Below are 14,042 nucleotides of genomic sequence, written 5' to 3' on the forward strand. Positions count from 1 at the left end.
AAAGATACTACGTAACAAAGAAATATGCTTAATATACATATGTAGCTGATCAAGTATTCAATTTAAGTGAAGCACTAGCCAAGAACAGAAATCAAACAATGCAAGCATCTGGCTAGCTGCACAAGTTTTCTCTAGGTATTCGTTCTGTTGGGCCCCAAAGGAGCAGACAGCACCACTGTACCTGCGTAGAGGGAAGGTCTGCTCTCAGCCAGCCCCGGGACCTCTAGTATCAGCAGATCCCCATTCCTCTTCAGGATAACTCCACTCATGTTGTACTCCTTCAGCTCTATTTCTGCATGGATCTCCTCTAGCCACAGCAGAGTAGAGAACTTTTCCTTGTAGTTTGACATATTCAAAAGCTGAAAAAAATGAGTATGTCACTGAGAGCAGAGTAGCATGCCCCATAAATAGCTCTATCTAGGGAACAAGAACCCTTGGAGTCAGTAAGCTCAATGTGTTATATCCAACACGTCAACCCACGTGAGGCAACTCAGGGCCAGATGGTCTGAAGCTGGTTGGCACATCACCCAGCCTCTGGCCTGAGGTCGAAAGGCTCCTTCTCTGGACCAGCATACCACCAAGGTCGGTGCCCTTGGCTACTTTGCCATCCCTGCTTTCTCCATCAAGTCTGAATTTATTCTGCAAAGGGCACTTTGGCTTCCACAGATGTCTGGGAAATAGGACAGGACCTCCACTGGCCAAGATAGTGATGAGGATTAAATTTCCTCTCACTTGAAATATTGACAAAAATAATGGATGAAAATGTTCCTAGAAACACAGAATCTACTAAGACTGCAGCACAAAGCAGTAAACATTCTGATTAGAACTATAACTACTAAGGAGACTGAATAATAAAAAAATATCTCTAGTCTTGGCAATGGGTGACAATGTCAGACAACTTGTATTCATATACGGTTTTGTAGAATGGGAGCTTCTTTGTACAACTACTTAAATAATTAAAAAATGTTTTAAAAAATCTTGTCTTGATAAATTCGTGGGTAAATTCTGCCAAATATTTAAAGAACTGACATCAATCTTCAGACTCTTCCAAAAGATAAGAGACTGCTTCTAACATTGCTACCAAAGCCAGAAAACCATATTGCATGGAAAGTAAATTTGGGTATGAGCAAAAAAATTGGAGTGCAAGGACCTGTGCTTAAACCCAAAACCAGGGAGAGAAGGGGAAAGGAAGAGGGGAACAGGGAAAGGTAGAGGGAGAGAGAGAAAAAAGGAAAGGGAGAGGGAAGGAAAGAGGGAGAGGAGTAGGGAAAGAGGAGGAGGGAGAGGTAGGGAAAGAGAAGGAAGGAAGAAAGGAAGGAAAGAAGGAAAGAAGGAAGGAAGGAAAGAAGGAAGGAAGGATGGAGGGAAGGAGGGGGGGAGGGAGGGAGGGAGGAAGGGAGGGAGGGAGGGAGGGAGGAAATCTGAGTATGACATCACACGTCTATAATTCCAGCATGCACGCAATGGCAAGTTCAAGGCCAGACTAGCTACAGTGAGACCCTGTCTTAAAATCAAACCACCACTACTACCAAGAGAGAGGGTAGGAGGGGGAAAGGAGGGAGGGAGGGAGGGAAGGAAAGAAAAGGAGGCTGAAGCAGGAGGATCACTTGAGCCCATGAGTTTGAGGTGAATCTGGGCAACTTTAGCAAGACCTAGTTAAGGGAAGGGAAAGGGAAGGAGAAAGGGAACGTAAAGGTAAGGGGGAACAGAAGGGGAAAAGGAAGGAAGGGAAAGGAGGAAGAAAGGGAAAGGTGAGAGTAAAGGAGGGGAGGGGAGGGGCAAGCAGGGGAGGAGAGGGGAAAGGAGAGGAGAGGGCAAGACAGGCAGGCGGAAAGAGGGTGAGGGATGCAGGAAGGGAGGGGAGGAAGAAAAATGAAGCAAAAATTGTTAACAAAGCCAGGTGTGGTGGTATATGGCTATAATCCATCTATTCAGGAGGCAAAAACAGTGATCGCAGTTCGAGACCAGCCCAAGCAAAAGTGATCAAGACTTTAGGCTGGAGGTGTGACTCAAACACAAGGCCCTGAGTTCAACCTCTAGCCCTGAAAACAAGGCTATGGAGACCCTATCTCTAAAACAGGCCATGCATGGTGGTATACATCTCTAATCTCAGTTACTCAAGAGGCATAGGTAGACTAGAAGTCTGAGCCCAGTTTGGGTAAAAGTACAGACTATCTGAAGAGCAGTTAAAAGCAAATGGACTAGAGGAATGGCTTAAGTGGTAAGGCCGTGAATTCATCCTTAGCAAACTGAACACAGACAGCAGCATATCAAAAAGACTTCTTAAAGATTAAGTTCAGATTAAGGTTAGTTCTAAATTGTTAGAACTAATAATGTGAACACATAAAAGCAGCAGGATAGGGCTGGGAAAGTGGCTCAGTGGTAGAGCCCTTGCCTTGCATGCATGAGGCCCTGGGTTCGATTCCTCAGCACCACATAAGCAAAAAAGAAAAGCAGCAGGATATAAAGTCAAACACAAAAAGCAATGGCTTAGCATCTGCCTAGCAAGCGCAATTAAGGCTCTGAGTTCAAACCCCAGTACTGCCACTGCTAAAAAGAACAACAGCAACCCTCCCCCCCCAAATAAACTAGTAACACACGCACACACACACACACACACACACCAGTTGTATTTCTTTTTTTCTTTCTTTTGGTGCTGGTCCTGGGGCTTGCTCAGGATCCAGGCATTGACCCTGAGTTATTCTTCTCTACCACTTGAGCTACAGCTTTACTTTCAATTTTTGGGTGGTTAATTAAAGGTAAGAGTTTCATGGACTTTCCTGCCTGGGCTGACTTCAAACTGTAATTCTCATATTTCTGCCTCCCAAGTAGCTAGGATTACAATGTGAGCGACCAGTGTCCTATTGCATTTCCTTCTTTTTTTAATTGGTCATGGGTCTTGAACTCAGAACCTGGGTGCTGTTTCCCTAAGCTTTTGTACTCAAGGCTAGTGTTTTACCACTTTGAGCCACAGTGCCACTTCTGCTTTTTTCTGGTGTTAAATGGAGATAAAAGAGTCTCATAGACCTTCCTACCCAGGCTGGTTTTGAATTATGATCCTTCTCAGTTCTCAGCCTACTGAAATGCTTGGTTTACAGGCATAAGCCAGAACCCAGCTCTCAACTACATTTCTAAACATTAATAATGAACAATCTTAAGAGGAAACTACCCAGATAGTTCTACATATAGCAACATTAAAAATAATAAAATGCTTAGGAATTTAACCAGAGAAGTGACTGAAATGTATAGCAAAAACTATAACACATCGGTGGAAAAAAATTAAATAAGCAAATGGGAACACATGTCACATTCATGGATTAGAATGCTTTATATTATAATGTCACATTGACTAAAGTGATCAACATTGTTAATGTAATTTATCAAAATTCCAATGACATTCTTTACAAAGTAGAAAACCCCATATTAAAATCCACATGGAATCCCTAGCAATATTGAACAACCAAAAAAAAACCCCAGGCAAAATAAGAACAAATATAGAAGACTTACACTTCATGATTTCAAAGCTTACGAAAAACTATATAACTAAGACCAGTTATGGAGGCACACACTTGTAGTCCTCTTACTCGTGAGATCTAAGGCAAGAGGATTTTAAGTTCAAGACTAGCCTGGGCTACAAAGTAAGTTTGAGATCAGCCTGGCCTACACAGTAAAGACATTACATCAGAAAAACAACAACAATAGCAAACAAAACAAAACTCTAGGATTAGGAATGTGGCTCAGTGGTAGAGTGCTTCCTAGCATGCATAAAGCCCTGGTTCAATCCCTCAGTAACACATACACAGAAAAAGCCAGAAGTGGTGCTCTGGCTCAAGTAGTAGAGTGCTAGCCTTAAGCAAAAGCAGCTCAAGGACAGTGCCCAGTCCCTGAGTTCAAGCCCCAGGGCTGGCCAATAAACAAAACAAAACAACCTACTTAGAAAAAGCATAAGATTCTCAAATAAAATTATTTTAGCTTCCTCCATAAAAACTAGAAAAAAGAGCAAAAACAAACCAAGTACCTAAAACGAAGAAAATTTAAAACTGAAGTAGAAATGGCAAACAGAATAAAAGAAAAACACAACAAAACCCAACATCTAGTTCTCTAAACAAAAGGATAGTTACTGATATTATAAATAAGTACACACAAATAATTACCAAGTTAGATAAAGTGGACAAATTATTTTCAAGTGAAAATTTTTCAAAGCTCATTTAAGAAAAGATGACTGGGGCTAGTATAAGTCTAGGATAACCTTACCAGACAAGCAGAAAAGGTCAAAAGCTATGTACATATAATCATATAAGATGATGCTAAGTGAAATGAACCCTAAGATAGGGACAGGAGAGGTTCTACCTTTGTTGCTATTGTTTTTTAATGTACTTATAATGTACTATGTGATTTTTTTGTTTCTTTTGTATGTTCTTCCCCCATGGTATAAGCCCTGTTGTCATTGTATGCTATTTGGGTACCCTGTGTCTTGTGTATACAATTTTCTAATTTGAGGAGGGGAAGGGAAATAACAAAATGCTGAAACAAGGCTACAGCTTGATCCATTGTAACAATGAGATATACAAGATACCATGTTGCAAACGAAATTTACAATTGGGGGGGAGGGAAAGAATGGTAGGGGAAAAACAAAGGAGGGGGTAACAATGCTTGACACCTTACTCATGTAACTGTAATCCCTCTGTACAGTATCTCTACAATCGAAAAAAAATGACTTAACTGCTAGGCATTGCCAGGCATTGCTTGTTTATGCCTAGTTACTGGGAAAACAGATCTGAGGATCACAGTTCGAAGCCAGCAAGAAAGAATGAGACTCTTATCTCCAATGAGACTCTTATCTCCAATTAATCAGGGGAGGGGTGGCTCAAGTGGTACAGCATCATACTTGAGTGAAAAAGCTAAAGGAAAGTGTGCCTTGGTCTTGAGTACAAGTACAAAGAGAGAGAGAGAGAGAAATGGAGAGAGAGATGGAGAGACAGAGAGAAAGAAAGAGAGAAAGAGAAAGAGAGAAAGAGAAAGAGGGAGGAGAAGAAAAGGTCAGTTGGTGAGATGCTGAATTTACTCAGGAGGCTGAGATCTAAAAACTGTGGTTTGAAGCCAATTCAGGCAGACAAATTAGAGATACTAATTCCCTATTAACCAGCAGTAAGCGGCAGTGTGGCTCACTTAAGTTGGTAGAGTGCCAGCCGTGAGTGAAAAAAACAGTGGAGTTCAAGTCCCAGCATTAATGTACATGTACACACACACACACACACACACACACACACACACACACACGTAAAAGAAACCAGCTCAAGTACCTGCCTTGTAAACATGAGGCTCTGAGTTCAAACCCCAGAACCTTAAAAAATATCCAACCAAATCAAACATTAACAACAATGACCACCAAAAAACAAAAACAAAAAAACCCCAAAACTTGCCACAAAGAAGAAAACTCCATACAGAGGTTTTGCTGGTAAACAGCAGTCCTATACACCCTTTTCTAGGAAATAAGTGGTCCCATAGGGTCAGACAATAATGTGTGGACATGTGACAAAGTCACTATGAGGAAAGCAGACTGAAGATCAGCACCACTAACACAGGTGCAAAAACCCAAGCAGAAGTCCAATTTAAACACAGACGTATACACATCCCAAGTTGCGACTGTGTATACATACACACATGTGTACATATATCTGCATACACATACAGATACATGCATAAATGTATAGACATAATACATGTATGTATAAAATACATATGCACGTGGAGACATACATCTATGTATATAGAGGGGACGGGAGAGATGGAGGGAGGGGGGAGAGAGAGTGAGTGTGAGTGTGTGTGTGTCCGCGTGTGTGGTGGGAACGAGGCCATACTGGCCTTTGGGAACAAATGCTATAACCAGACTGGGAAACTCATGACTGAGAATAAGGACTAAAGCTTCCCTCCCCTCCCAGACTCTCATGTCAGGGTCTTACATGATCCTCATCCCCTTTCCTTTTATACACAGCTTGCCTCTGCCTGACCCTCATTCCTGCTTGGCCTGGCCTGGGACAAAGGACTGCCCTGATTCCCTCCCTGCCAGGAACTACAGTAACCTTTGAACTTCTTTCCTTTATGGTAGTGTGTTGGATTTGAGATTCCTATTTGAACAACCAGGGCTACCCCAATGTGCCTTTTTCATTTCTATACCAAATCATCTGAGAAGAACAACTTAAAAGATTTATTTTGGTTTTAAGCTTTCAGTCCATGGCTTTCTCCAAAGCTGTGAGCCTGTGGTGAAGCAGAAAATCATGGTAGAAGGATGTGATAAAGCAAAGCTGCTCAACCCTTGGTGGTCAGGAAGCACAGACAGTAAGGGACTGAGAACATACCATGTTGCTACTAAAGTTTCCTCCAACTAGGCCCTACCTCTGAAGTGTCCACTATCTTCCAAAATAGTGCCACCAGCGGGGGACCAAATCTTCCCCACATAAGCCTGCAGGGGACATTTCACATTTTATTTAAACTATCTCATGACTTTATTGTATGTCAATCAGAACTCCAAACAGTTAACTCTAGGCCTACCTCACAGGCAGCGTGAACAGTCTGGAGCCCTGAGGGCCCAGAACCTGGCCAGAGGATTGCGCATCCTTTTCCACTCTGTCTATGGTGCGTGCCCCTGGCTCTTTCACCTGTTTAGGCTGCCATCTCTCCTGACTGGCTCCCACCCTCAGCTCATCAATCACTCTACGACGACTGTACAATAGCTGCGTGGTGACCCAACCCCCCTCCAGCTGGCCCAGCCTCTGCTTGCGAATCACACAGACGATTCACCACCCCTCAGAACCACTCCTCTGGTCTTCAAAATCCTACACCAGGTATCTCTTAGGACAGGGCAGTGCTTCCCACCCAGTGCTACACTGAAAACTTTTGTCCTTTCTAGACTTTTCTGCAACCTCTCAAAGATATGCCCCTTTGCTTTCCCTGAAGGTGGTACCCAATGCTCTCCTTGCCTGCTTCTCTCACATTCATGCAAAGTTCCATTAAAGACACTACCAGACAGGAAGCAATGTTCATCCAGTGTTGTGCCATCAAGCTGCCTGCTGGACACAAAGCTAAAGGATCTCCTACTTCACAGCTACTACCTGGCTGCTGACTTCAGGAGGGGTGGCCTGCACTTTACACCAGGCAGTTCTTTCTGTCTTTCCCTGAGATGCCAATTTTCTCAACTCTTCTCGGAGCCTATCCTATCTGCTCTAGTTTACTGGGGTTCTGTTGCCTGTGGAAAGTTTCCTGCTCCTCACAATGCCACCCTGCCTAACAGAAGGAGGTGTAGGTGTGGCATTAGTCTCCACTCTCACCCCTCTTGCTGTACAGTGCGAATACCATAGGAAAAGCCAAGGTGCCTCTCTTGCTGTCACAAAGAGGGAGCCAACATGAGGTCTGAATCTAAGAAAAGCTCCTTCCAGTTCTTCAGAAAACGGCTTGAGTGGTGGTTGGGTAAACATCCCATAGGCCTTCAGATACTTTTCCTACCTCTGCAAGTAATGGCTGAAAAGTCAGGATGTCAATTTTCTGTTCCACACATTTTTTCAATCTATCTGGTATCGGATATTGTGGAAGGAAACTTGGAAGTTGTCGTCTTGAGTTCCTTAAAAGGGATAAATTCACAAGTTAAAATCAATTGCTTTTTTTTTTTTTTTTTTTTGGTGCTGGGGCTTGAATTCTGGGCCTGGGCGCTGTCCCTCAGCTCTTCAACTCAAGGCAAGTGCTCTACCACTTGAGCCACAGTGCCACTCCTGGTTTTCTTGTGTTAATTGGAGGTAAGAGTCACACACCGACTTTTCTTGCCCCGGCTGGCTGTGAACTGTGATCCTCAGGTCTCAGCCTCCTGAGTAGCTAGGATTACGGGAATGAGCCACCTGCACCCAGCAAAACCAATTCTTAATAATCTCAATACAATGCATATATTAAGTATCCCTTCTCTGAAATGTGTGGGCTAAGAAGTGTTTCAGATTCTGTAGTTTTTTGTTCTGTTTTTTTATGGTAAGGGAGCCTCATTCAGCTTGGTAGAGAATTGCTCTATCACTTTTACACCGCCACAGTCCTTTTTTGTTTTAGTACAACAGGCTCTTATACCTCTTTCCTTGGGCTAACCTCACCGCAATCCTCCTACCTACACCTCCCAAGTAGCTGAGATTACAGTATGAGCCAATGTATCTGCTTGTTGGTTAAAATGAGCTCCCTTCCCATAGTTTAGTATGCTCCTTCCCCTCTCCACAGCTTAGCATGCTCCCTTCCTAGGCAACATTAGGCCCTTTTAGTAAAGGTAGTAAATAATCAGCCTCCAACCGCCCCCCCGCTTCTTTACCTTGGGATGGCACTCCTCTGGGGCAGCTACCAACATAAGGCAACAAGAGCCCCTTAGAGTAACCTTCAGGTCTGGGCAGCTGCAAGGCCCCTTATCTACTACTTGGGCAACAGCCATAAATCTTAGTCCGCCATGATGAAGCCCCTGGTCCTCACATCCACACCAGGGTCTTCACCCCCTAGTCCTTTTGAGCCCCTCCTAGACCTCCTAGGTTATATAGGTCACCTCACACAATAGCTGGCGCTTCTTCTCACTTCTCTCTTATGAGAAGGGGTCTTGCTGCCCCTTTCCCAGCAATAAACCTTTCTTTGTTCTCTATACCTGGATGTCTGCGTCGTTTTCTGGCAAAATCTAAAATACTCTAACAGGGAATTTGACGAGTGTCGTCTTTAACCTTCTAATAAGCTGAACTCTTACCATTGTAAAGAGCAGTAATTAGAAACAACACCCGTACATCACTGAAAGTTGGACTGTACAGGCCCTGCCTTTGAGTGTTGTTTCTTGGCTGTGATCATTTCTCTGGGGAAACTGGGGTTCACCCTCAAGCTCCTATCTTCCCCTAAATCAGGATCCATTCAGACTCATGGAAACTTTTTTTTTATCAGGTCAAAGAACAATGCCACTGTCAAATCTAATAAAGCTACAGAAATGAAGGAGAAAGAAGAAGCTAAAGATAGGAGGTCAGAATGAAGTCTGCCAGTCCAAATCATGTGAGGAAAGGCAGGCCCTTCTTTTTTTTTTTTTTTTTTTTTTTTTTGCGAGTCCTGGGGCTTGAACTCAGGGCCTGGGCACTGTCCCTTATTTTTTGCTCAAGGTTGGACCTCCACCACTTGAGCCATACCTCAACTTCTGGCTTGTGTGGATTGGCTTTGAACTGTAACCTTCAGATCTCAGCCTCCTCAGTAGCTAGGATTACAGGCATGAGCCACTGGTAACTGGCCATTGTCTCTTATTTTAAGACTTTACTGGTGCAACGTGATCTGTGGCATTTTCTAGTATTAGAGAAGTGGTGTTTCGAGATCATGGGTCTGGGCAGCACCTGAGTTCAAATCTTTAGTGGCAACAAATGACAAGTGTGCTCACTACTTGAAACAAAGTCATCAAATACCTCACATATCTACCAACCAGAGTTTTTTTTGTTACCAAACGAAAGAAAAATCTGCTTGGCCTAGGAGAAAGGCGAGGATGGATAGAGCTGAGGAAATCTATCCTGTCACAAAAGTGCCCTGAGGCCCCTGAGTGAGGAGCAAGTCTGGGGGTGCACAGGCATTTGCTCTCACTCCTAACACAACAGCAGCGGCAGGCATGGAACATGACCTTCAAAGTTCTATAGAGGCTGGGTGACTGTGACTCATGCCCATAATCCTAGCTACTTGGGAAGCAGAGATCAGAGACTCAAGCCTCTTGGCTTAGATAAAAGGTTCTTATGAACCTCATCCCAGCCAATAAAAGCTGGGCACAGAAGCACATGCTTGTCACCACAACTATGAAGGGGAAGTATACATAGGAAGATCATGGTCTAGTCCAGGGTTGGCATAAAATAAGACCTATATGAAAAATAACTAAAGTAAATAGGGTTGGGAGTATGGATCAGCAAAAGAGCATTGGCCTAGCAAGCACAAGACCCCGAGTTCAATCACAGTACAGACAAAAATAAAATAAAATTTGTACCCTATCCCCAAATACAGCAATTAGAAAAGGCCCAAACACCAGTCTCACTTAAACCACTGACCCAGACAGGGTTATAACTGCTGTCTGCCAGGATACATATCTGCTTTTCCAGAACATTAAGAGCTTTCAGATGGGTCCTGACCAAACCTATACTCTTAACCTACATTACCTTTTTATATCTTAAAAAATGGCTTTTATCAGTTATTTGAGGGGAACTTTGCAGTTCTATTTCCAAACATTACCTTTTCTGGGTTGTCACAACAACTGTGGTTTTTGTAGATGGCAATGTTTGGGGAGTTTTGGGCTTTTTCCATGAAAACGGTTCACGCACAGCTATCAGTGCCTCCTCCCCACTCACAACGTTCACTTCAAGGTATCGCCCAATGAGAAAATGGGAAAAACAGAGCAGAAGGAGTTCCTTGCATCGGCCAGGGCTTCTTGAAAAAGCAAAATGAAATTCAGTTTTAGTTATAAAAGTCAGTGTGATTTCCTATATGGAAGTTATGATTACATCTCCTAAAAGGGACATGACAGTTATAACACAATAGCCATGCTGAGGTTTTCTTTTCCTGCTTGCCTTGGCAGGCATTCTACCACCACCTGAGCTGTATCTCCAGCCCCCTCCTATGTCCCCCCCCTCCCCCCCCAGTTTTTCTCGTTATTCTTAACCAGGTTGGCCTACTTCAGGATTCTTCTATTTGAGCTGGGACACAGCACATGTTATCATGCTCAACTTTTTTGTAGAGATGAGAATTTTTTTTAACTTTTTTGCCAAGCTGGCCTTGAAATGGTATTTCCCCTATTCTGCTTTCCAAGTAGTTGAATTACAAAAGTGCATGCCATACTGACTGTTTTGTTTTTAAATTTTTACTTGCTGGGCGCCAATGGCTCATGCCTGTAATCCTAGCTACTCAGGAGGCTGAGATCTGAGATCACGGTTCAAAGAGAGCCCGGGCTGGAAAGTCCGTGAGACTCTTCTCTAATATACCACTAGAAAACAGGAAGTAGTACAGTAGCTCAAGTGGTAGAATGCTTGCCTTGAGCTGAAGAGCATAGGGACACCGCCCAGGCCTGGATTCAAGCCTCATGACTGAACAAAAAAAAAAAAAAATTACTTTCAGGTGGTGGCTCACGCCTGTAATCCTAGCTGTTCAGGAAGCTGAGATCTGAGGCTCTCAGTTCAAAGCCAGCCTGTATAGGAAAGTCCATGAATGTTCCAATTAACTACCAAAAAAAAAAAAAAAAAAGGCCAGAAGTGGAGCTAGGGCTCAAGTGATAAGAGCACTAGCCTTAAATGAAAAAGCCAAAGGACAGCACCCAGGTCCTGAGTTCAAACCTCAGACCCACAAGCATGCATACATACATAATCAGTCAGGGACTGATGTGCCACAAAGGCATACCAGTTAAGTTATAGAAGATAAAATTAGAGGGGCTAGGAATGTGGCTTAGTGGTAGAGTGCTTGCCTAGCATGCATGAAACCCTGGGATCAATTCCTCAGTACCACATAAACAGAAAAAGCCAGAAGTGGAGCTGTGGCTCGAATAGTAGAGTGCTATCCTTGAAGAAAAGAAGCCCAGGGACAGTGCCCAGGCCCTGAGTTCAAGCCCCAGGACTGGCAAAAAATAGTAACAATAATAATTAAAAAAAATAAAATTAGAAGCTCAGGGACAGGACCTAGGGCCTGTGTTCAGCTCTACATTTTTTGTTTTACTTTCTGAAATAGTATAATATTTTCTCAAAATAAATCAAACACCTAAAATAGACCTTTTGGTAATTCTCAAATAGGAAAAATATTTTCAGCATTCTCAAGTTTAAGCCAAAACTATTATGTGATTAAAAAATGGCACCACCTACTTGCCCTTTCCCAGCTGTGGCTGTAGCTCCAAGTATGTGTGTACACTATCCTTTACTTATGCCTTCTTGCCTACCCATTATCACAATAAAAACCCATTTGAGCAGGCCACATTTCACATGGCTGACTGAAGAAAGGTCATATGCCTAATGGTCATCTACAATTTGATCTTAATGGGCTTGAGGCAAAGTGGTGATTTAATCAAGTTTGTATCTCCAAAAAGATCTAGGATTAGAAAACTGGAAGACTGATGGGCGGTAAGGAGGCCTAGGAAGCAAATGTCCAGCTGGGAGGTGACCAAGTGAACAGAGGAACCAATGATAGACTTGGAGAGCCAGTGGCTGAGCCACTTAGGAAAAGAGAAGCTCAAGTCTGGCATTTTCTCTGTTCCCTCCTCTAGCCTCAGGGCTCATCCCACTATGCTGGCCTAAGGGAAACTAAGTGGTAGAGCGCTTGCCCATTATCTGATCCTCAGATCTCAGCCTCCTGAGTAGCTAGGATTACAGGCGTGAGCCACCGGTGCCCTTGCCCAACATCTGGAAAGCTCTGATTTGAACTGCAATTAAAAAAAAAAAAAAGATACAGCTTAGATTCCAGGGGTAGAGAGAAGTACAGCTTAGCAGAAGGCTGGGACATCAGGACACACTGCAGAACCTGATATAACTACCAATATCAGGACTCAAACACGTGAATTAGTCATGGACACTGTTAAGAGCATCATCTGAGGAGGACGGAAGTCAAGGCCCAGCATCCCACCCCTTAGTGGCCATTTTCTGAAATAATGTTTTCCCTTATGATTTAGATGCATCACATCATGGATGCTTTCATAACACAACCTAAGAAGCACCATAGATAAGCTGTAAAGGAAGCTCTCCCAAACTCCAGCTCCTACTTGGCATCACATGTGACCATAATGGAGGTCTTCTCCCCTGGCAGGATAAGCCCTCCGGGCTGTGGCTTCTGCTTCTTTACCCAAATGTTTTCTTTTTCTTCACTTTTTACTTCACAGGCACAATCATCTAGGAAAAACAAAATTTAAATCCAAAGTTAGACCAAAAGGTACATTACTCCTAACAATGCTAGAAATGAATGCTCACTCATGAACGTGGTTAACCAACCAGGGAAAGCAGTTAGAAGGGTGGGGTCTAGCTACCCCAGCAGTCTCCCTGGTTCAGGGACTACCACCTCCAGTGCATATTTGTGTTGGTCAAGCTACTTTTTGTTGTCGCTCTTCCTAACCCCAACCTTTAGGAGCAGAGGATCCAAACCCAAAGAGGTCAGGCACAAAGACCTGTCAGGGCATGCAGCAGAAACGTGCTGGCTTATAGTCACATGGCCTCAACCCTGGCCCTTAGTCTATCAGCTGAAGCATCTCACCTGGAGAGACTGATGATTTCTTTACCCAGTTGCTGTCCAGACGTTCCTCAGGCTTGTTTTTCCTATTGCTTTCTAATGAATTAACATTTTTGTCTGGAAAATGCTTCTTCTCAAGAACTGAAGCAAAAGATGTTTCTGAGCAGGTTTGACTTTTGTCCTGTGCCCGAAATCTGAATTGTTGAGCTCTATCCCAGCCAGCCAGTTTACAGCTGATAAGGTCTTGAGAAACATCTCCTTTATTCCTGGGAAAAGAAAGGGAGCCATGAACACAAAGGGCTTCCAGAGCTGAGACAAGCAGTTACTGTAAAATACAGAATATAATCTCATGAATACCTTTGTGAATTCCAGTTATGAGAATATTTTGGGGTGAAATTTTTAAAAGATTTTTCAAGGGGAAAAAACAGAAAACTATGATTGGCTCTATAGAAGGTCTTTTAAAATTTTAATTGTTATTTTAAAGGTGATGTACAGAGGGGTTATAGTTACATAAATCACATAAAGAGAACATTTCTTTTTAGATAATGTTACCCCTTCCCTTGCTCTCTCCCAGTTTTTCCCTCCTAGAAGGTTGAGTGTGTGTGTGTGCGTGTGTGTGTGCGTGTCGCGCGCATGAACTCAAAGCCTCGGCATTTTCTCCCAGCTTTTGTGCTTAAGGCTAGTGGTTTACCACTTGAGTCACAGTTCCACTTCTGGCTTTTGGTAGTTAATTGGAAATAAAAAGTCTCACAGACTTTCCTGCCTGGGTTGGCTTTGAATCACAATTCTCAAACCTCAATCTTCTGAGTAGCTAGGATTACAGGCTT

At 43.2% G+C, this 14,042-nt stretch overlaps 1 protein-coding gene across 4 annotated transcripts in view; it reads right to left on the reverse strand.

Moving 5' to 3' along the window:
* The window catches only part of Mov10l1 (Mov10 like RNA helicase 1), a 73,202-nt gene that overhangs the window by 37,138 nt on the left and 22,022 nt on the right, over positions 1-14,042 (reverse strand). For 2 of the 4 annotated variants that reach the window (XM_069999793.1, XM_069999792.1), the window contains exons 7-11: positions 13,240-13,481; positions 12,755-12,881; positions 10,252-10,446; positions 7,504-7,618; positions 182-359 (exon numbers count right to left, since the gene is read on the reverse strand). In XM_069999793.1, coding sequence (XP_069855894.1) covers positions 182-359; positions 7,504-7,618; positions 10,252-10,446; positions 12,755-12,881; positions 13,240-13,481 — 857 coding nt within the window. Of the gene's footprint in view, positions 1-181; positions 360-480; positions 1,068-7,503; positions 7,619-10,251; positions 10,447-12,754; positions 12,882-13,239; positions 13,482-14,042 lie in introns of those variants that run through there. The other 2 variants (XM_069999794.1, XM_069999796.1) reach the window with 2 other exon arrangements.

The sequence above is a fragment of the Dipodomys merriami genome, unplaced genomic scaffold, assembly GCF_024711535.1.
Source record: "Dipodomys merriami isolate MVZ:Mamm:240054 unplaced genomic scaffold, mDipMer1.0.p SCAF_55, whole genome shotgun sequence".
NCBI classification, from domain to species: domain Eukaryota; kingdom Metazoa; phylum Chordata; class Mammalia; order Rodentia; family Heteromyidae; genus Dipodomys; species Dipodomys merriami.